This window comes from Crocodylus siamensis, chromosome 4, assembly GCF_052110815.1.
Source record: "Crocodylus siamensis isolate JL-2025a chromosome 4, ASM5211081v1, whole genome shotgun sequence".
Taxonomy (NCBI): Eukaryota; Metazoa; Chordata; order Crocodylia; family Crocodylidae; genus Crocodylus; species Crocodylus siamensis.
Genome location: NC_143398.1, coordinates 136,440,799 through 136,464,359, shown reverse-complemented (window position 1 = coordinate 136,464,359; position 23,561 = coordinate 136,440,799). Strand labels below are relative to the sequence as shown.

The 23,561-nt window shown below is 41.6% G+C and overlaps 1 protein-coding gene across 3 annotated transcripts in view; it reads right to left on the bottom strand.

The window, feature by feature from the left end:
* The window catches only part of VWF (von Willebrand factor), a 263,892-nt gene that overhangs the window by 94,272 nt on the left and 146,059 nt on the right, over positions 1-23,561 (bottom strand). For 2 of the 3 annotated variants that reach the window (XM_090043875.1, XM_090043874.1), the window contains exons 24-30: positions 22,441-22,560; positions 21,443-21,599; positions 20,186-20,344; positions 17,818-17,953; positions 13,603-14,981; positions 12,749-12,868; positions 6,013-6,156 (exon numbers count right to left, since the gene is read on the bottom strand). In XM_090043875.1, the coding sequence (XP_089900001.1) occupies positions 6,013-6,156; positions 12,749-12,868; positions 13,603-14,981; positions 17,818-17,953; positions 20,186-20,344; positions 21,443-21,599; positions 22,441-22,560 (2,215 nt within the window). The remainder of the gene's footprint in view (positions 1-6,012; positions 6,157-12,748; positions 12,869-13,602; positions 14,982-17,817; positions 17,954-20,185; positions 20,345-21,442; positions 21,600-22,440; positions 22,561-23,561) is intronic. The other variant, XM_090043876.1, reaches the window with a different exon arrangement.

The following is a 23,561-nucleotide window of genomic DNA, read 5'->3' as shown; positions in this document are numbered from 1 at the left end:
CTGTAAAAAAAAGGTGGGGAAGGGGGCTGTAAAAGAGATGTCGGTTTAAAAGGTTAAGGGTAAAAGAAATGATAAATAGAATCACAGATATTAAAGCAGAAGCCGTTATGAACACAGACTGAATGCATAGAAAGTGTCCAAAGTGACCTAGAAATGTTAGAAATCAGGGCAGGAAATCACAAATTGAGATTCAACAAGGAAAAAGCCAACCCAGGGAAAAATAATCCAACATACACAGACATTTAATGGTGTTAGGGGGAAGAACTGGAAAAGCACAATTGCCTGAAGAGATTTTGACATGACATGAAATCCTTTTGCAATTATTTTCTGTAATTTTGTCTAAAAGAAGGGATAAGATGTAAAATCCATTTGAGGTTCTGCACGGTTGTGAGAGACAAGGGATTCCAGCAAGGAGGTTTTTGAGCAGAGGTCTTACGAATCATTGTCTTAAGTAGCCTCAATGGTTTCACTAACACCTCCCGAATGGCTTTGACCAAAAAGGCAGAGTTCTGCAGAGGTCTTAATCACCCACGCCTGTTGAAAGCTGTCTGGGAAAGAATTCAAAAGAAATGGCTCCTAAGTACCTGAGAAGGGCAATAGAAACAGCCACTGAATAGGAAACCTATGGTCTAAGCTAAATGCATTGTTTGCACCAGTGTAATGTAGGACTTTTCTATTCATGGAGCTATTTCCATTTCCACATGAAGGCAAGCCCTTATTTTTTTTTAATGAAGTTTTGTTTATATATGAAAATTTCTCCAGAACAAGGCAGGGTAGGAATTTGTTTAATCTACTGTTAAATTTTATTCTGCAGATTGGTTGGCCCTTATTAACTGAAGCTAACCTGACATTAGCCAGCTATAAGCCAATTTGATAACTTACCCAAGGTACTCACTTGGGCCCAATTGCAATCGTATCTGAACAGTTTACAACCTTTGACTTACTTCTCACTACACCAACTAGGAATCAGGAAATCACCACTATCTAAAATTAACAGATGTGGAACAGAGATTGAGGAATTTATCCTCAGAAGATTGAGGACATCCAGTAGGGCAGAGTCCCAGCCTAGTGTCCTAAGGTTATCACATCTTACAGCATGTTAGCTGCTACTCAGTAACTGTCTGTGTTGACACATATTCCAAGGCAGAGTTTCCCAAACTGTAGGGTTCGCAAAAGGATCTTGTGGGGAGGAAGAATGCTAACTACAAAGTATTAGCTAACAATTCCACTGTCCAGGAGCATTCAAATCACATTAATGCAAAAACACAAAAGTGTTGCATGAAATTACGCAGCTGAACCAGGGGTGGTGGGAGGTGGGTATGGAAATGGTCAACTTTACTGCAGTGAGGTGTAAACCCTGAAGGCTTAAAAATTCTGCCCTGCAACAACTGTGAGGCAGCTTACCCCACTTTCAGGAAATTCACAATCTCTCTTGTTCCACTATGCATAAATACTTAGACTTTCACTGGATGCAAGAAGACTGGAAGCCACACATCCTACCTCCCAATGATCAGGCTACAGAGCCATGCTCACTCTCTATTCCAATGTTTTCAGGTATTTTATACAAACGGAAAAACCGAAACAAGAGCTGAGGGAAACTCCTCAGAATATTCTGAGTTCAGTAGATAGGCAGTCCCATGAATGATGGGAAACCGAAGTACAAACTGATTCTTTCCAGAATTCATGGCAGGAATTTCAATGAAGAAAATCAGTGAACTTGAAATGGTTACCCACTGGAGAATAGAAAGGTTTCCACAGAAAAAAATTGTATGCAGCACTGAACTATGTCAGATAACTATAAACACTATATGCTTCAACTGTGTTGGAATATTGAACAGCTACTGAATAAGAGCACTGCACCAAATGCATTGAAATAACTTTAGTAAGTTTGCAAAGTCAAGCACTGAACAGTTTGGAAGTGTCAGAAAAAATGTGCTTGTGCAATCTTAATTAATTGCTCTCATGCATATGTATTACACTACAGTCTTTAAATGCGTGATCCCAAGGTACTTTTTCCAGATGACTCCTGCCTCATTGTGTGTGTAGAATAAACAATGTTCAATTAATGAGCAGGTATTCAATATTTTTTTTTAGTGTCATGAGTCAGTGTGTCACACCATGCCTCATTTACAGCATTCTACTCAAACCCTGGCCTTCCTCCCTACAGCCCCTCACCATCTCCTTCTGTTCCTATCCACTGTCCCCAGCTCCTGCCTTATCCTCTGCTTCCATCTCCCCAGCTTCACTCCCTCCCTTGCTATTATCCTGACACCTAGCTCCTGCTTCTTCTCCTATCTCTGCCCTACTCTTACCCTGTGCTGCTGGCTCTTCCTACTGCCTCACTTCTTCCCATCTTTCCCACAACTTTGACCCCAGACTTACGTCATCTGCTCTTTCACCCATCCCCAGCTCCTGCCAGTACCTCCACAATGCTGTCTTCCCCCTGCCCATGGTTCTTTGACTCTCTAACCCTTCCATATGCTCCTGTGTGCCCCCTTTGTTTCTATTCCTCCACCCTCTCCTCTATTTGCCCCCAACTTCCAAACTCTACTCTTATACCTCCTGAGATCCTGTCTTCTATACATGCACAAAAGCCCATCCCTTCACACTACACATCATTCTCCCATCTCACCACCTTTCTTCAGCCCTCTGCAATTGAGTTGACCAACTTCTTCATCCTCCTTCACACTGCTAGTAAAAAGAAGAGTACTGACAGCACAGGAAAAAAAGAGTCTCCTTGGTGTCAGTTCCTGTGCTTGATGCCAAAACACCTGTTCAGTGACCACACAGCTGGTGGGAACAGGAAATGCAAGGAAAGTCCTTCTAAGTCCTTTAAAGGCCATGCTGAAGCATGCTCAGTAGCTCCATGGGGATGGTCTATGTTTGGACAGGTCTGCTGTGCACAGGAGTTGTGAACTGATGGCGCATGCTCAGTACAGATGGATTCTTCAGTGAATTTATCTGTTCAACCAACAATTCTCTACTAAAATAACACACATTGGGCTATTCAAAGACTACTAATTTAGCCAAATCTCCAGCGTCAGCAAAATACACATCTTTGACACAAGCCACACCCCCAAGTGAATTTCAAGTGCCTATTCTGTAGCACAGAGTATCTAGATATTTACAACAAAATGTTTTAAGATATTTTTAGTAGAAAAAAATAATTGCCCCAAACCATATCACTAGAAATAGTTGAGCCATTCTAGCTGAAATGTCCATAACAAATTCTTCCAGAAGCAGATATATTGCACAGAAAGTAACAGCATAAATGGTTTAAGTTTTGAAAAGCAGCTGAAACTGGGGTATTAAGGGGAGACATCGGGCAACCTTAACTACAACTGCTGCATACTACATCCCCTGGAATATATAAATGCCTAGGAAGCTTGATCTGAAAGGCAAGTGTACCTAAGGTAATTCTTAATTCCATACATGGATGACAGGGGTAGGGGGGTGGGGGAGAGTTGTTTTCAATTAATATTACACGTTGAAGTTACGCATTTTATGACTGAATAAAACCAGTTTTATCTTTTTCCTTATTAATTCTTCTACCAGAATGTGACTGACACAAATGTAATTTCACAAACAGGGGAATACTACTGCACTTTGTTTTGTTGGGGGATGTGCGGGCTGGAGAGGGGGAGGTTTGGTTTGGTTGTGGGTTTTTTTTTATTTTGGTTTGCATGTCTTTTGAAGGATGCTTTATGGATTGCTTTCATTAGTTTTTTGTTTTGTTTTGTTTTGTTTTACTTAAGAGACTGTACATCTCCCCCGGAGTTCCAACATCTAAGTCAGATGTTAAAAAAAGAGGGGGGGGGAATAACTCTTGCAGCAGGGAACAATTGGCTAAACATTTTCTCTTGGTTTTTCATAGGCTTATGCATTTACAGTGGGTGACATTAAAACTAAATCTCAACTATCCACACCAGTCCATCACATGAACTGTGGTATTTTATGTTCTAAGAATGCAAAAATAGGATGGTAAAGGTAAATACACTCCAATGTGGCTAAGTCTCCTGTCTTCTAAAATTACCATTGTTCTCTTTAGAACACTTAACTGAAATCCCCTGAAAACTTCAGCAAATACTGTGCTGCCAACCTGTGATGTGCCTCAGTCTCTGTCGCTGAGCTATTTTACCACACAGCCTCAGCTAGGTCTGAAACTGGAATAACCACTAGAAAACAATCACGCATATCATGCTACAAAACCAAGTACCCAGGACTATGAGTGAACCATGGTTCTGGGCAAAGACAGTTCTACCAGAGTATCCCAAGCCTGTCTGCATTTCCTGCAGAAATAACCCCAGCTGACTTAGAGGGAACATAAGGATCATATTCCTAATACAGGAAGATTAACAAGAAGAGACAGTGCTAGTGTGGAAATGACCTTATGTTTCTCCAGTGAGTTAAACAGTGGGTTGTGCCCAGTATGAATGAGAGAGGAGGTCTCCAAAGCTGCTTAAGGAACTGCAACACCCAGTGTGAACCATCCCAAACCTCTTCAGGAGCCTGACTCCAAAGGCCTAAACACTGACTGAATGTGCCAATTGCTCCTGTATTCCCTAAGACTGTGGACCATTCTATCCAAATACATTTACCCACCAAGGCAGCAGCAGAACCATGAATGACTTATTTGCATTACTTGAGAAGAAATGTTACTATTCCTTTCTCTGTGGATTCTCAGGACATTTCCCGGCACTATGCTACCTAAGTATGTTCCAAGGAGACATAAAAACAAGTCAGTAACAACTGTGCCATGCAACTCCCCCTCCCACACGCTAGGGGCCCTGTTTTCTCTGCCTATCCTGAAGTCCGCTGTAGTTTACTTGACTTATATAGAAGACTTCATGCAACTTATCTATGTAACAACTTCTCCCACAAAGAGCCTACAGAAGTCTCATCAGACATCTGGTATTTTTATTTCTCCAGGCTGAGAAAGCAATCATGACTAATCCTCCTGTGAACTATGGAAGTCAGACTTTATTTCTCACTTTTCTATACCAATAACTCTTTACAATATAAATCGGGCCAAAGACCCTAAAAACTGTATGTTCTTCTGCTCTTATTGGACCATGCTGCTTAGCTGCTGCCAAGGAGAATATTGTTCCAGAAAATCTCAGACTATTTAGTCAAAGATCTGATACATGGTAGCAAGATGTGTTTTACTTGAACCCTACAACTTGTAGACTTAAATAGAGAGCCTTCACAACACCACTGGAAAATCTAGGTTATTCAGCATTATTAGAATTGGAGGTATGGCTACACGGCACACCCCAGTGCCACATGGAGATACCCAACCTAACTCCGAACAAGCTACCTTGAGTACTAAGGAGCAGTATAAACATATGAGAGCAGTATTCTGACCAGGCTAATGTACCCTGCATCTCATAATGCTTCATTTCTATTTTCTTCAACATGGCAAATTAGCACAGATGGAGCACTGCATTGACATGGGTATAAAGCTTGTAGTACTTCATCTGACGCTCATTGAACTAGCTTGGGTATACCCTGAAACACATGCAATTCTAGATACCTAGTAAAACCTCTCAAACTTTAACCCCATTTTCATTCAAAGTTGAGGCGATTTAATTTATTTGCATCAGTACAGGCTCATGCAGATACAATATTTAGATCATAATAGCTGATGTACACGCCTGAGCAGCAGTCCCTACTTCTTGTTTAGAGCAGTGAAAGACTAAGTTTGTCCATGTCCAGAGAGACACTGAATATATGACCACTGGGAACGTTTCTATGGATTAAAGAAACCAGACTTCCCCTTTTCTCTTAAAAGCAAAGTATATCGTAACCTCTGCACATGCAAATACATCTTAATAGAGTAATATGAAACTCTTTTCATACAAAGCCACAAATGGTAATAACAGGAATTAATTCTGAAAGATTAAATTCCTAGGACATGACACTACTGCAGCACCATCTGTCCAAGGTGGAACACAGAATCAAGCTTCTTTTAAAGCTCCTTTTTCTTCCACCAGTGTCCATACAGTCACTTACCCAGCCTAGTTGGACCTTTCTCTCTCTGCTGAATTGAGTCCACCATATCTAGAAGTTTTTCATGCTCTTGTGGCATGTTCCATGAAATTTCTTGTGTATTTTCACCCGCATACTGGAGAACTGCAATATGGGTTGCAGTATCACCTGAAACGGAAGAAGACAGAAGGCAAATAATGTAACTGAAACACAATGTACTCAAATGGGTTAAAATAAAAGTGAAACATGTTATTTAGTCCTACTTTATCTTAGGAAAGGGAATTTTCCATCAGGACAATTTTCTAATGGAAAATAGATTTCTGCAAAGCTGACATTTGAGCAGGGGGAAAAAATCTAGAATTCTGCTTAACATGTTCCGTTTTCTGTCATGAAAATAAAAATGCAATATTTTGGTTTGGGTCCAATCACTCCAATAGAAAAATACTGCCTTGCTGTTGGCAAAATGTTTGGTTTCTAATCCAGTGAAACACAAAGTAAACTATATTTCCTGACCAACATGTTGTTTACAGGAGTTGTAGTTTGGGCCTCCCTGGCCTCTCTCCCCTGTAACCCAGAATCCCCAGAGGACATGACCCATTAGGCAACAAGGATTTCCTCCTGTGGTCATGAGTTACAGGATTCTGGATGCTTCATAGGTCACATAGTCTCTGCAAGTAGCCTGATCTATAGCAGAAAACAGGGGAATTTCCCAGGAGGCAGAAATTCAAAATTCACTGCTCTGCTATCAAGATACTCTTGACAAAGTTTATAAAACATTAGGAACAACTAAGAGGCATTGCTGTAAATGGTTAATGAGATCAGTACATAGACCTATGGGGGCATAAGTTGCTTATAACCATCGATGCCAGATGTTACTCATGATCCTATCAGCATCTAGCACAGTGGCCAACATTTTGGCAGGCATGCCACACATTAGCCGTGCACCCTTCCCAAGTGCCACTCCTTTCCTGCCACCCAATCTGCTGTTCTGCTTTCTGTTCCATGCTCTGTGGACCCAGCCAATCTGCTGCTCTGCTTTCTGCTTCTTACTGTGTCTCCTCCCCTATCTGACACGTGCCACACACAGAGGCTGCCCATGCCATTTGTGGCACATGTGCTACAGGTTGACCACTCCAACCTAGCACATATTTTAGATATATGTAACATGCTTCTGGTTCTCTTTTATTACTTTTTTGGCAACCTATTATAAACCATTTAGCAATGGAAGCTGTATCTGAAGTTTCATCTTATAAGTTTCGAAACATAGTTCTTCATTTTTATCAAACTTGAGTGGGACTGCAGTAATCTTCACTTTGTTCACTAACAACACATACTAATTTGTGCACAAGCAGTCATCTCTTAGCTTCAGAGTTCTATGTCCTACTTCTCAGATTTCATTTTCTTCTCAGATTTGTATTATTACAACATTTTTAACAGAGCACTTGCTTTTGACAGTTTCATAAATGACAAATTAACTAAAATAAAATGAATGACAGAGACCGTTTTGTTGCACGTGAGCTTTGTTTGTTAATTTTCCCCTAATTCACAAATTTCAGTGATTCACAAAGTCCCCCGCATGTTATTTCCACTTAATATGTTTCTTCTGCACATATGAAAATACTCATCTCCAACAGTTTCCTCCTGCAAATGTAATGGTTGGTATCTACATCTTTTGGAAAGACTGGTGTAATGAGAAAAACAGCCAACACTGCTGCAATAGGACTATTTCAGAGCCATAAGAATAGTTCTCTGATCAAAGTCCAAAAGCTGGCCAGTACAGAGGATGAGACAGAGAGACATAGGGCTGGAAGGGACTTCCAGAGGTCATCTAGTCCAACCCACTGCCTGAGGCGGGATTATTCCCTATCCAAACCATCCTATACAATCCATAATCTAAAAGCTGCATAAAACTACCATCAACCCTGACACAGCACAAGACATAATACCCTAACCTCTCACAGCCAATGTTCTGCTTCTGTAAAAGATTGTCAATATATGCTCAAGAGATTCTGGGTAGAAGGCCATGTCCCCTGCTGCAGAAGACAGTAAAAACCTTCACAGTCCATACCAATCGGACCATAGGGTAAAATTCCCTCCCGACTCTAAATATGGTGATTGTTCTGACCCTGAGAAGAGGGACAAGACCTAGCCAGGAACCATTGGCTTTGCTCCTACCAGGAACATTGGCAAACCCCAGTCAACATCCCCAGCCTTGGCTGTAGCCAACACCCAATGCCTCTGAGGGAGGCTTAAAAACACCCTGAAAGAAGAAGGTGCAGTGATCTGAGAGCCCCCATGGGATGGGGGCTGCAGAGTTTGGCATCCAGTAGATTCTACTGCCTTCTATTATGCAAGTTTTGTAACAAAGATAAAATTGCACAGGATGCTATGGAAAATGAAGATTAGAGACTGGAAGTAATTGGCTGTCAAGAGGAGAATGGCAGAAGCTAAGATAATAGAAGGCAGTAGCATCTACTAGATGGACTCGGGGACTCGATGCGAGGTTGTGGACTGGGGCACAGGAGAACTGGGTTCTATGCCAGACTCTGCCACTGGCCTACTGAGTGACACCAGATAAGTCACTTGGTCCCCCCCATGTCTCAATTTCCCCACCTTTAAAACTGAGATGATAATGGTCGCCCAAGTAAAATGCTTTGAAATCCTCTAGCCAGAACCCACAACACACTTGTGTGCTGCAACCCCCATGACATGGTGTCTCTCAGCAACTCTGCAACTTCTTGCTGGGTGGTTTATAAAGAGAGGGGGAGGGCCCAGCACAGGCACTATCCTGAACACCCATGGTACAAGAGTGGAGGAGCCAGCCAGTCTGCAGCCCCTATCAAGTTAGCAGGCCTTTCTGGAGTACACCTATCTATGGGCATGGTGATGCCTTGGAGCAGTGCTGAAGGGCAACACTCAGGGGCACTCTTTGCTGTTGCCCTTCAGTAGTAAAGGAGGTAAAGAAAGAGGAGTTTCCCAGGAGGACTAGTAGGGCAGCAATTGTCTTACCCAGGTCAGAATGAGCAGGGGGGAGATACAGTAGTGGGAAGGAAATGTTCTCAGAGGCACAGGGGAAGACATTTGGTGTCTGACTTCCTGCCCCTGGGGCAGGGAGCTGGATTCGATGATCCTCTGGGGTCCCATCCAGCCCAAATGTCTATGAAATCTATAAAAGTCTATGAAATAAATCCATTTCCACTATCTTGAGGTATGTAGGGGTCACAACCAGTGGAGACCCTGATCCATTGCTGGTGCTGCTTATTGCAAGGTCAGCAGTTAATAAAACATCCAACATCTTTTTATCTTATTCAGGACAAAACTGCTGATGTTCTGATGTTTCATGTATAATAGACTTGGCTGGATGAGGCATCTGGGTCACTGCTTACCCAGATGGTGCCAGCAGGGCACAGAGTGGAGGCATTCTGTAAAGGAAATCTGGCTTGTAGAAGGTATCCACTATTTAATTTGTCCAACATGGATTGTCTACATTGTGCTTGAAGCTAAGGATAGAGTGGGGATTCTGTTGATTTACTCACCACCGTGTTACACAATGGATTCCCTGCCAAAGCTAGCGAAGCTGATCTTGGAAGTGTTGAGGATGCTCAAACTTACTGAAGTCTTTGGTGACTTCAATATGCATGTCAAGGCTGGCTCTTCAGAGCTCTTGTGGGACTTTATGGAAGCCATATCAACTGTGGAAGTATCCCAGATAATAATTGGGCTAACACACAAGGCAGGATATACCTTGGACTTCATGTTTTTCTCCAGCCTGGAAACAGAGGCTCCAATTATTAGGGGTGCTGCCAAGAAATTTTGTCATAGTTGGACCATTACCTTCTAAAGGCACAGGTCCCTGTCCCACAATGCTTCCATCTGGAAAGTAGTCTCATGATTTGGGGGGGGGGGAATAAAACCATTCAAATTTGGTTCATCCCCAGAGACTCGTGGAACTAACGGGATTCCAGAAATCTCTGAGTTTCCCACTAAACTTGATGGCTACTCTGTCAATGGCCAGGTCAAGCTGTAGAAGAGCACACTGACTTCAGCTATAGCCACAGGCACCTAGGTATCCACTCCCACCACTGCAGTGGCACAAATCCATCTATTATATTGGGGGAGCTGAGCCACCTGAAGAGGGGGGTTGGGAATTAGAATTCAAGTGACTTTTGACCCGTGCTGAAGACAATCAATCACAGCACAGGACCTTTCTAAAGGATTATGTTATGGTAGTCAGTAGCATAACCTGGGATGGGTGATTGAGCCACCACCCTGGGGCACTAACTTAGGAGGGACACCAGAATTGCCCCCCACCCCCAAAGAACCCAAGCCCTGACAGCAAAAGCAACCCACAGCACTGCTTTTGCATTGACATTGTGCTGCTGCTGTAGGAAGGACAGCTGGAGGGGGGTAGGGGTGGGTGTGGGGGGGACACCACGCTGTGGCTGCAGCAGCAGCAGCAGCAGCCGCCGCCAGGGATGGTTTGAGTCCCTGGTGTTCTCTCCATACTCCTGATTTCAGAACCCTTGCCCCTCCAGAGCTCAGCAGTGCCTTCCTGCCCCTCCTGCACTCCCACAAGATTTGCCAGTACACAAAGCCTTCTCGTTATGCCTCTAGTGGTGGTGGTAGTGGCAGTGGCAGTAATAGTAGCAGCAACAAGGTTTTTCTGCTCCATTTTCATTGCAAAGAGCTGTCCAGCAAAACTGAACCATACTGCAAATGCCCTGGGAAATCTGAGTTTACATCCACATGGAAACCAAGTAATCTATAATGTGATGAGACTACCACCTACTTTGTAGACAAAATTGCTCATATCTGGCACATCTTGGGAACCACTCATTTAGCTACAGAGTCAGAATTCGGGGTTGGGAAGTTCTGTCTTGTCCAGTTTACAGGGATCAGTTTCAATGGTTGTCACCCACTGGTGCTGAGGATGTGTTTTAGGGGTATCCACATGACCAGTTGGAAATTGGCCCCATGCCTATCCTGTTTTGTAAAAACCAGCTGAGGGAGACTGGGGCCATTGTTGGCAGGAGTTGGCAATGCTTTCCTCTAGAAAAGAAGGAAGGAAGGAAAGCAGACATTCTTAAGTATGTAGTTGTCTGGCCCCTACTCAAAAACATCTCTTTACACTGAACATCCAGTCAGCTACCATCCTGTTTCTAACCTCCCTTTTTTGGAGAAAGTCTCTGAATGGGTGGCCATCAACAGGTCCAGGGGCACCATTGGATTTCTGGACCCCTCTCAGTCCAGTTTTCAGCCCACTTATACAATTAGGGACTATACTTGTGGCCTTGGTCAACCATCTTCACCTGGGGATCAACAGGGAAAATTGTACGCTTTTGATCTCATCAGATCTTTCAGCAGCTTTTGATACAGTTGTTCATGAGGCAGTGATAAAGCATTTACATGACCTAGTGGTTACTGACCATTCAAATTGGTTCTGCTCTTTCCTAGCAGGGTGGTCCCAGAGGGTGGTGATGGGCACATACTCATCATCTCCTCAGGACCTTTCCTGTGGGTCCCCTTGGGTTCCATCCTGTGATCCCCCTTGCTGAACATGTACCTGAGGCCACTAAGCAAGATCACACCAAGATTTGGAGTGAGATGCCACCAGTTTGTTGATGACACCAAGTTCTACCTATCCTTTTCATCTGACCCTGGCAGCCAGTAGCTTTCTTGGAACAATTCAAATATCAGATTTTGACCTATAAAACCTTCAGCAGCCTGGGGCCCACGTTCCATAAGAAGTCACATCCTCCCTTATGTTCCATTGCAATCTCTAAGGCAGCCAGACATAAATAAATTCAAGTTGCATATTGGTGTGATTATTTAAGGGCTTTGTTGCATGGTAATTTTGGGCAGCTCCTGCAGCTCTTAACCCCTGGACTGTCCGCTCATTAACACCTGAAAATAGTTTGAAGCACTTGGTAGAATGGTAGAAACCTGGAATGGGAGGTGTGGGATTCTCACCTTACAGTCCTCCAGGATCCTGCTGGTCTGAACGTATGACTGCTCCAAACTCAAGCTAGCACTAATGCTGGTCAATATTTGTGCAGCTCACAGTGTAAGGTGTAACAAGGCGCTAAGTGTGAATGGGAATCCTACCTTCTTAAAACACAGTATAATCTAGTTCCCAGTGGGGAACTAACTCACAATCTTTTCACAGGGCATAGGAGCCAGGAAGGGTATAATCTTACCCCATCGGTACCAAATATGAGCGCTTAATCATCATGACATCAAAGTCAGCATAAATTTCAACTGGGCATATTCCTCCATCTGTAACTCTACCACTAGATAGAAGCCAACTGAGTCAAAAGACCACTCAAAAGCTGAAAGTTAAACACCTGCTTAAGGTCTTTACTACATCAAAACCTACATATAGGGTGTGTCTACACATTGCCATACAGTGACATTAGTACACTTTGTTTTAGTACTTGCTTGGGCAAAGTACTAAACCACGGTGCAGTAGCCACTCACACTGCAGCTTACGAGTGACGCATGATTAAATTCACCAGCTACATCACCATAGCAGCATGCTATATCTGGGCAGTACACCACTACAGCAGCATAGCACCAATCACGTGTAGACCCATGGGATTGTTACGTCATGACAGCGTGCTATATGGCAACGTAGCGTGTCACTATGTTACTGTAGGATAATGTGTAGATGTGCCCACAGAGTAGCAGAGGCAGTACTGCATTGGCCCTCATGAACAGAACAAGGATAAAAACATTCAAGTTAAAAAGGGCTACTACTTACTGATATCAGACCTTTCAATAAATGCCTTAATAAAGCTTTTCATTTCCTCAAATTCTGATACTCCAACAGAGGCACTTCCATCCAGAAGAAACATGACATCCATTGGTCTATGGCACAGACCTAAAAAGAAAATAAAAGGCTACCTGTTATTATGGAAGACAGCCAGACCAAATGTTTGCTGAACTGCCTCACCAGGAAGACAAAAACATGACAAGAGAGCTGAACTATGGAAAATCTGTAAGGCAACGCTCATCTAATGCAAGCAGTAACCTACATTTCAGAATGTATTGGGCTGCATACTCAAGGAGACAAGTGGGTAGTTTTGTGTACAATTCAGCAGGAGACCATACTTTTACTGACTTCAGAAATTCCTTTGTGCTCCAAGCCCTCAGGTAACATGCATCAAGACCATTCCTGAACCCAAGAAAAACCTGGTGTCTTACTTTTTACTTCACAAAAAAATTCATCGTGAAACAACGAAACCTGTAAAAGCAAGGAGCAGGAGGAAGCAATTTTTAACCTCAAAGGACCAGACAGAAGAAAAGCCCACATCCTTTTCCTCTTCTATCTATCACCAGCCAGTCCAGGAAGCCTCATGTTCCACTGACTGTCTTGGAATCAATGAATCTAGAATTTATTAAGCTAAAGGATACTAAGGATTTCTATTTAAAATTGAGTTTAATCTTGTGAATCATGTGTAGCTGTTTGCATACCTAACAGTGTTAATATTGCATGCACCATACAGTGACATTAAAAGAAATCTCAGAACACCCCAGTTGAGAATCATCGAGCTAAAGTATATGGTCTGCAACTTGGCATTTGGGTATGATGAGGAAGATATATTCCAACATTACCTGAAGTTGCTGGCGCTGGAATATATTTACCAGAACAGCATGTTTCCAACACTAAGTCGGGAACTTTTGGAATAAGGTCGTTGTAACTTGTTATGATTATTGGAGTGTCTGGCTGACTGATCTTCTTAAGCTCCTCAATGTTTGCATTGGGGATAATACCGATGGGGGTAACTTTTATGCTTTTGGGAACACGGGTGATGACATCTGTAGAAGGGTTTGAAGTCACCATGTATACCAAATGAGGTGCTTGCTCTCTAGCCCCATTGTCTGAGATAAATGTGCGATGAGAGACATAGTTGAGAGCATTTCCAGTGTTGGTGGCTCCTCCTCCTTGGTATGGTATCTGCCGCACTTTCTCAATAATGTATTCTTTTGATTGTGTTTCACTGAAGGAGTGCTCCACAGTGACAGAATGCGAGTACTGAATGATGGTAATATGAATCTTGCTTTGTCCTACGTCCATTCTTTGCACTACCTGTTCAATGAACTGCTTGCTTATGTTGAAGTTCCTCTCTCCGACTTTTTCAGATCCTTCCACAATAAAAGCTACATCAAGTACATTGAAAACAGGCTTTGTAGTAAAGGACATACCTGCTCTTGTAACCCCGGACTTCACGCTGGGTACGATCGCTTTAGGTTCGGGAGGCGAAGTTATCATGATCTGTGTGGGAGGTGGGAATGAAACAGTTTCTTCAGGCACAAGACCACATAGGTAATCAACTATGATCTCCTTGTTGTCTTTTAACTCCAGTACATTGTTCATTATGAAAGCCTTGTTTCCTGGTGACTGACTTTCAATTAGGTTGATTTGTTCCCTACTAATGTGTGGTCCAAGTCCTATTGGTATTACTGTAATCTTTTCCTTATTCAAATCCTTGAATCTAGAGTTAATCTTTCCTGGAGATTTGCTCGCTGTAAACAACATAGCGATTCTAGCAGCATTTGTCCTTGGTGCCTTTTTAAATACATGATAAATAATATATTTAAGCACTTCAGGAATAGAAGCAACATCTCCACCTGTGTATTTTATATTTTTGACCATTCTCCTCATTAGATACAGTGGTTTAATTTCTTTGAGCCCAAGATATATGTTGGAGGCAGTAGTGTACACCAGAACAGACACTCTGATTTTCTTCTGTGAAATGTGGAGTTTTTTCATCATGCCACTTATGAAATCCTTCAGCACTTCAAAGTCCTGTTCTGAGAGTTTGTTGGAGCCATCCAGTAGGAGGGCCAGGTCCATCATTTTGCTGCAGGAGTATTCAATTGGCCCTATTTCTGTCTCATCTGGAGGTAGTGGCGTTGGCGTTGGCGTTGGCCTTTCTTCCACCTCTCCTGGCTCACAGGCATGACACGTTAGGTTCTTTCCGTCACAAAGGCTGCAAAGGACCCACCAAAAAACTCTTGTTAAAATAAACTTTTTGAGAATAACCCTTCACTCCCAATTTAATAAACCCAGAAACAGAGCAATACACACTTCAACACAAACAAGTTATTTACCATGCCTGACTAGAGCAATGAACCATTCATCTTCTATGAATTCATCCATTCCACCATTCATCCATCCTAATTCCTGCCATGATCCCTGCTCACCAAATAATGTAAGCCTTCCTAATGCATCCTATGTTTGGTTTGCATGCTTTGGCTAGATCTTCATTAGGAAAAAAGTTGTGTTCTTAATTTGAGCTAGCCTAATTGATTTAATTCATTCACATTAAAATCCTGGAGAAACAAGGTAGTATACAGTTTTCTGTATTACAACAGATTTACATGTTGAGTGAAAGACTGCGAGAAAAGACTAGAGCTTACCTAATATTTTGATCTGTAACTAGTATAATCTTACTTCCATTTATTGTATTTCTGTCTATGGGAATGAGCAGATGAATCAGTTACGCTCCCTTAAAGAGAGATGGGGCATGTAGAGGGAAGGAAGAGCCCTTAACTGCATTCTCTCGATCCTCTGTAAAATGTTTGGCATGTTTACTCTACCCCATGATAAAAGAAAGCTAAACTATAATTTACCCCCAAAAGGAACAGGAGTTTAATTATGGTCATTTAGTGTCTACTTATGGTGGAACAGAGTAAACAAAACCATTACAGCAGATCAGGTTAACACATAGTATGTCCCCCCTTTCATTCAAACTGAAATAATTGTTTCTTTTGCCCCTAGCCCTTTACACATTGTCTTTTTTCTGCTCTTTTGACTTTAGCTTCTAATGTGTTCCCTGTCTCTATTTTATTTAACCCTGGTTTTTCCCCAGTTCCAATTATTTTCTCTGTCTCTCTTCTTTCCCTTCTCCTCTGCCCTTTCTTCCTTTTTCCTCGTCTCTCTCCTTTTTTCTTCTACCCCTCCACCTACTCTCCAGTGGTACATTCCCACTTTCTCTCCCTTGTAAGATCCTGTATTTCCTTTCTGCTCTTTATATTAGTCTACATCTTTCCCTTATTTCCCCACTCACTTTTCCCTCTTTCTCAGATTTTCCATTTCTCTCCCTTTCCCAAATCTTCATTCTTTCAGGAGCTGGTTTGCGATCTGTTTTTAACAGGCCCAATTCTGCCCTCTGTACAATACTCTTGCCTTCAATGCAGTTGAACAAATATAACCATTTAGTACTTAGCAAACAATTCTGTTGATGTTGCATCTTAAAGAATGGATTGCAGCTTGTTCTCTCAGCTGCTCTACCACTGTAGAATTAATAATAGTGAGGAGCAGTAAACAGTTTCATCACTAAGAGTAGGGTGCTCTGAATATACACATCAAGTAGGCTTGGTAAAGTAAGAATTTTCCTTTGTCATTTTCTCAGATCAAAACTGCCCTTTAAATGTGGCATCCAAACTCAGGTTCTCCCAGGGCTACATTCTTCAACATTTATTTCAGCTTCTTAATTGAGGAGTGCACGACTACTTTTGGCATTTAATGTATCATAACCTACATGATTTATTATTTTAATCCTAATGTGAATGCGATTCTTCTACTTTCCAATTTCCTTTGGATAGTTGCTATAAAATTCATTTTTGTACAATATTTTCTATTGTTTGTACAGATGGTGTAGGCATCTAAATTAGGTGACAGCTATGTGCAAAGATGTTTCCCTAGTGAGGTAAGTTTTCATAGTGTTCTGAAATCTTATGTGAGCAGCGGTCAGCATATCAACATTTAAGATAAATTATTATTGAGGATTACAAAAATTAGGGACTAGGGTTATGGAGTCTCATTTTTGACCTTTGGATGTAATTCAGGGCTTGTCATTTATATTATTTTTTAAAAATAAATTACTTAATTGATCAGCCAAAGAGATCCAGTTCTATGGGGCTTAAAACAGAGTTAGTTGCTTCTGGCAGTAGACCAGAAATTCAAAGCACATACCCCATCTGCACTGCCCTGAACTTTTGAAGCCAAAGTTTTAGTTTAAGGTAACTACTGCTGCAGATATATATCCACTTCTATTAAATAGAGGCAAATAACATGATGGAAAACTCCCGAATTCACAGAACTATGGTAAGCTAGGGAAAGTATCCATTAAAAGCATAGGGGCATCTGAAGAATATCAAAATTAAAGCCCCTACATATCTACATTCATGACTAAGTACTTTGCCTCACAAAAATAAAGACAGACCCTACCTCACAGCAGTTAAGGACCTGATCCTACACAGTGCTTTACTGCCAAATATAACCTATGGCCTTCATTATGCTTGGATGTAAATACTTGCTGGCTGATAGATACTGTGTGCAGATCTTAGAGAAATTACTTTTCCAATGATGGTACATCACCTTCCAGCTACCAGGAGTCTTGATTTGTTCTAGGCTGATCACATATTGAGATCCCATACTCCATACAGGCTTTTGAAGTCCTAATACAATCTTCTAATACCCTAACTCATGTTGAATCACACCTTATTTAAAAATATGTGGAACAAATGAAGTCAATGGGACCACCTGAAGAGTAGCACTGCTTATTTCAAATGCACCTGAGGCAATCAGATACCTTACTTTGATTGAATTTCAATAGGATTTGTTGCCTGACTCCTTTATTATCTTTCAGTGCCAATTTCAGTTTAAGGTGCTATGATTATCAGAAGGAATAAGAAGAGTATCAGGACGTTACCCACAATACTGTATCCAAAACTAAATCCAAAGCATATACATGGGAATGTACTTCAGCTGTGTCCCCATAAATGAATTCCAGATGTGTTGGATAAAGATCTCTACTTTACCAAGACTGACAGCGTTCCAGATCATCTTTGTTCAAAAATATCTTCTTCCCGTGGGAGATCCTGGCCCCTTCTAATATGCACACAGGACAGTCTTGGGGATCAATACATGTCTGGGATAGTTCATCAAGTATTTTCCCTGTTTCAGAACACAGAAACATTACCAACTGTGACTTTCATAAGTTGCAAAGCACATGTGAAGCCAACTACTGCATTTAACCACTTCAAAAAGGTGACAAGATTGATAATATTTGCATTGGACTGAAAGCTTCAGAACATTCTCTTCATATCAAACTGCCTGTGATTTTGACATTGGGCAAATATTTATATTCTTCCATAGCATCTAAAGAGAGATGTTCAAAACAGGTAAACCAGTTCATTAGATACAGTAGTGCATGCTACATAGAGGATAAGCATATTTTTAGACTGAAAAAAATCAAGTGTACCAAAGGAAAGTTGCATTTAGCCTTTTACAGCTTCATTTTCTTTTTTCCCAACCCCTATGGTTATTTTTTTAACCACATCCTTGCAAGCTCTGTGCCTTTATCCATCATTATGTCCCTACCCTAACCTCTTATGTTACACATAACTTAAAGCATTTCTCACCCTAGCAGCAAAGTGTCAAACTCCCTAACTGATATTCTCACAAAGTTATACCTAGAGTATAGTGCTCTCACTTCTCCCCAGTATAGTAGTTTTGCTGCTTTCTGTGCATATACCTGGAATTGAGATCTGGCTATTACCATCCATAATTCTTTCTCCTCCTCTTTCTCCTGTAGCTCTATCCTCCCGAGACATTTATTCTTCTGAATTTTCTCTCTCATGTTGGTTTCTGCTTAGGCTCTTTTCCCTTGTCCTCATTTCCTCTGTCTTCTTCCTCTTTATTCTCCCACACCTTCATTGATTTCTGCTCCCTTCTCCATCCTTTCTAAACATTTGTCCATAGTAGATAGAGACAAGAGGAAGGGCCCCATCTCCACTTCTGCCTGCAGTGGCTTTTCCACACCTTGCATTTCACATTTTTGCATAAAATAGGTAAAAACAGCAGTGAAACAGATACTGTCTCAATGGGGCAGGGGACAGAACCCTGACTCTCCTCCTTTATCAGGCAGTCTCCATCTCACTAAGCCAACCGCCCGCTGGCCCCACAAATTGTCCCCTCCTGGCTGCCCAGTTAGTCATCTTCAAGAAAAGTGCTGAAGAATCCTCCGGGCAATTCCCCATCCATGGCCTGGTGGTTATAGCATGCTGCTGAGAAGTAAAAGATTAAAAAAAAAAAAAAAATCAAACTCCACTGAAGGCTCAGGGGGCTAGAACATCCGTCCTGCACTTTCTGGGCATATACTTCTGAGCCTTTGGGCTAAAGAGTGAAGGTGTTTTTTCTCACAGCCACTAGTGGCGTTTTTTTCTCTGACCACATTTTGGGGAATTTACACACAATTACACATCTACCTAGGGAATCCTGTTCTATCACACAGGTCTGAACAGAAACTTCTAAGCACATTCAGAAGGGTAAGCATAGCTGCACAAGTGGAAACAGGATCTAAAATCTGCATAAATGTCAACAACGGCATTTACACAACTACACTTGGATACATAAGGAGCATTAAGGGCATCGAGAAGAGGTAGAATGTGGCCTGTAGTGTATGCTATCATTGTTGACACCAAAACATAAAATGTAGTCACTAGTATACAGTACAATGACATCCTAGCTTATTGCATACTAACTTTCTTCTTAAGACAAGCCTTAGTCCTCCTCCTATCTTCACCCTCCCACTTCTTATTCCATCCCCCCATAATGTTTCTCCTGTTCCCCCTCATAACATTTCCCTCCCTTTCCTATACCTTCCCCATTCCCTGCCTCCAAGCCCTCAGAGCACTTTCTCACTCGGGTGTTCTAGTGGATGTTACTCCCATTCCTGGCTGTAACCAGGTATAAAGGTAGATTGTGAAGTTTTTGCCTGTATGGTTAGTGAAGCAGAGAGAACAGGAGTACCATGGAGCACAGACCAGCCTGGGTAGGATTAGGTGAAGCCCTTGGTTTCAATATGCTTATTCAAGATAGCCCTAGCAAACCAAAACCATCCTGGTAAACCAAACATTTAGTCACCTCCCTCCTACCTTGTTAGGAACCGTGATGAAGACATAACAACAATATCATGTTAAGATTTAATACCTTCACATGAACATTTGCAGCCATCAGATCTTAAATCTGTGAGTATTCGTCATCTTTGATGCTACAAAATCCACACCTTTTGCAGCACCAGCTTCACAAGAAAAAAAATAAAGGGGAGGCTATACAGTGATACCACTGAGCGATGAGGACTGATAGTAATGCCAATGGACTGCTTAAAGAAGAAAATGGGTTTACCAGCAGGGCAGTGCACATGGCATCCTTCTACACATCTCAGAAGGCACTCCATGGGCTCCAAGTGCTGGCATGTTGCAGGGCAGGCAGGTCCACAGCTGTTATATCGCCATTCACACTGATACTCTAACTCTTGCTTATTCATGTGCTCACAGCTTTGTGCTATGCAGTAAAAAAAAAAAAAAAATCAATTTTAGAAAAGGCATTCACAGTTCCTGGGGTGAAGACATTGGATTTGGGGTCATTTATAGATCTATAATATAGTGATCTGTATGTAATAGGCCTGCTATAGCTACCATATTTTCTTGCATACCACACACTCCCAAATAAGATGCAACTTATTTTTGGAGGCATAGTGAAGATAAAAGATTTTTCTAGAATTATTGCTGAATCCTGGCCACAGGAGATTCTGACCACATAACAAAATCCTGACTTGCTGCTTAACCAGAATCTGTAGTTTTAACCTTGTCACGGCCACTACTAAATTGACAGCAGCTTTTGGCTACTCAGCCAAAGCTCCTCCTGATTCAGTAGCATCTGTGAAAGGGTTAAAACCACATGGTATGAAAACTGCACTCCAGACCTCCCTCCTTGGCTGAGAGAAGACAGCCCCTACAACCATTACAGCATCTCTCTGCTTCAATTCAAGCTCAGAAACCAGCTTCCCCACTTAAGACATGCACCCCAGTTTTGGAGAGCTGTTTTTTTCAGGGGACTGTGCACATGGTATATAAATAAATATGGTATGTTGCATCTGGCTATATCATTTTAGTACATTAAAAGTTGGCCCCGTATTCATTCTTTTTATTGATAGGTCCCCAAACCTCTTCTGTGTAATAACAACACTTGCTTTGCTTAGAAATAACTGCTAGAAACTTTTTTTTTTTAATTTAGCAGAAATTGAGACCAAGTATTTCCATTTCTTATTGCAGGTTTGCATTTCCATGGCTATCATACCTCCCTCAAGAAAGTAATGGTCACCAGCTCTTTTCAAGGTGTGATCTAGAACATACATGGAGTTGGTAACCCATACAGTGGTAACCTACTGAAGAAGACATCACCCTGCACTGCTGAGTTCTTACCCAAACCTGGTCCCATTAAAGATAACATCAGACCTTTACATCACTGAGAGCTGGACTGAGTTTATGGGTATGTCACAAGAATGATTAAGGAATTTAACACTTGCATGTCTTTGTTTTTCCTGGCAGGCACAATTCCTGCCAACTCATTCCCAGTTTTTCTTCTCTTTCAAGTACTTACGACACAGAGTTGGCGATCTCCATTGTACAACTGCTCCTTTTTGTGCACAGATATGAGCATAGGCTGCTATTGCATCACAGAAGCAAGCACAGTCCCCGACAGACTCACAAGTGCACGTATCATAAATGCAGATATCAACATACGGCTCAGGATTCACCTAAAGGGAGAGTTACATAGTGTGAACTCAGTTAACATCTCTCCTTACAATAGAAACACTCCCTTATGATTTTCCCAGTTTTTCTTTTTTGTTTTTCACTTAAATCCATAAAAATAATTTCCAATGTCAACAGCAATACAATCATACCCAAATTCATGAAGTGCCATGAAATTTCAAGCAAACTCTATAGTTTATTCCCACCACTGAGTACTTCCTTTAAAGAAGCACATCTAAACATTTTGGGCCTGAATCCTATTTATGCCAGGATCCTTCGGCATCTCCCTACTGATATGAAGGGTACAATACAGTGGGTACAAATTGCAGTCAAATAGAACAGCACAAGGGGGTCTTAGTGTAAAATGAGAAGCAGCTCTTTTAATTAAAAGTAAAATGTTTCTATATTGTTCTGGGGTTTTTTTTCAGTTGGGGGATCTGTTTCAGAACTAGAGTGTTCCTGGTAGCTACTAATTCACAGAGTAAATATTACACCAAAGAAGGGTTGAAGAAAAATTTGGCTCCTAACATCAATACTTTTCATACTGCTAGTTTTGACATTGGAGAAAAAGTACTTAAAAAGCCTGGTTCACAGTTCAATGAAGTCACTCACCTTGCTTTCCAGGGGTTTGGATCAGGGCCAAGTATTATCCTTCATGCTATCAAAGGACTGCCAGGAAGCAAATCTGAATTAAGCTTCCAATTAATGCATTAAATCGAGTGAGTCAAAAAAAATAGGATAGTGCAAATATTATAATCCTACTACATAATCATAAGTATACCCTTCTAGAATCCTGGGCAGTCCTTGTAGAAAAGGAAAGTGTGAGACAATTCACAAAATACTTACCAATTTTCTGCATTCACTGAAGACATCACTAGTCAATATGCTGCATGAATTTTCCACCATCACCTGCTTTTCTAGGTTGTCATTACACAGTGGAGTAATCAGTGTCTGCCCCTGGTTAAACTTAATGTTATAGGAAAGAAGCAGACAGTCACATGAGTCATAGCCTTAGGACACACCAAGACTTTTTCTTTCTGAACACATGCATAAGAAAAGTTATTCACACTAGCCATTTTTCATGACATATAACTTATTTATTGCAGAAACAAGGTGGGTTTTTTTGGTGGACTAGAGATATAGTTGGGAGAGATATTAGGTAAGTTTTCAGGCATAAAGGGAGAAGAGTACTTTGTGCCTAAGAGCTTGTCTAATATCTCCCCCAACAATGCAGTTGGTACAATAAGAGATATCACCAAAAACCTTGCTTCTTGCATATTATCTGGACTATCATGGCTACAAGAACACTCCAACTGTACAACTTAAGTAGATTCTCCTACTATATTTGGCACTGGTGAGGCCCACCTGGAGTCCTGTGTCCAGTTTTGGGCCCCTCACTTCCAGAAAGATGTGGAAAAATTAGAAAGAGGCCAGGGAAGCAATGTAGGAGGAGGCTGTAAGAACTAGGATTAATTGGTTTAAACAAGAAAAGACTGAGCAGGGGTAGAGTTGGGGGGATTTGATAACAGTCTTCAAATACCTGAAGAGTGATTGTATGAAAGATGAAGATAGACTCTTCTCCATGGCAGCAGGTATGGGACAAGATGCAATGGTCTTAAATTTCAGTAAGGGAAAATTAGTTTTGATATTAGGAAGAATTTTTGTCACTATGGCAGCAATTACACACTGGAACAGGCTCTCTAGTGAGACTGGAGATGGAATCTCCATCTCTGGAAGGTCCTCAGAGTAGATTAGACAGTCCCTTGACTGGGATGGTTTAGCCAGGGACCATCCTCCTTTAAGCAGGGAGTGGACTAGATGACCTCTTGGGGTCCCTTCCAAACCTATGATTCTGTAATTCTCTAGCATGAGATCTGGCACTGATACAAGCCCACCATCAATGGAAACACAGCATCACTGCTGACTAAAGACAGCTCAACCTCTCCCCACTATTATCCCCCTCAGTT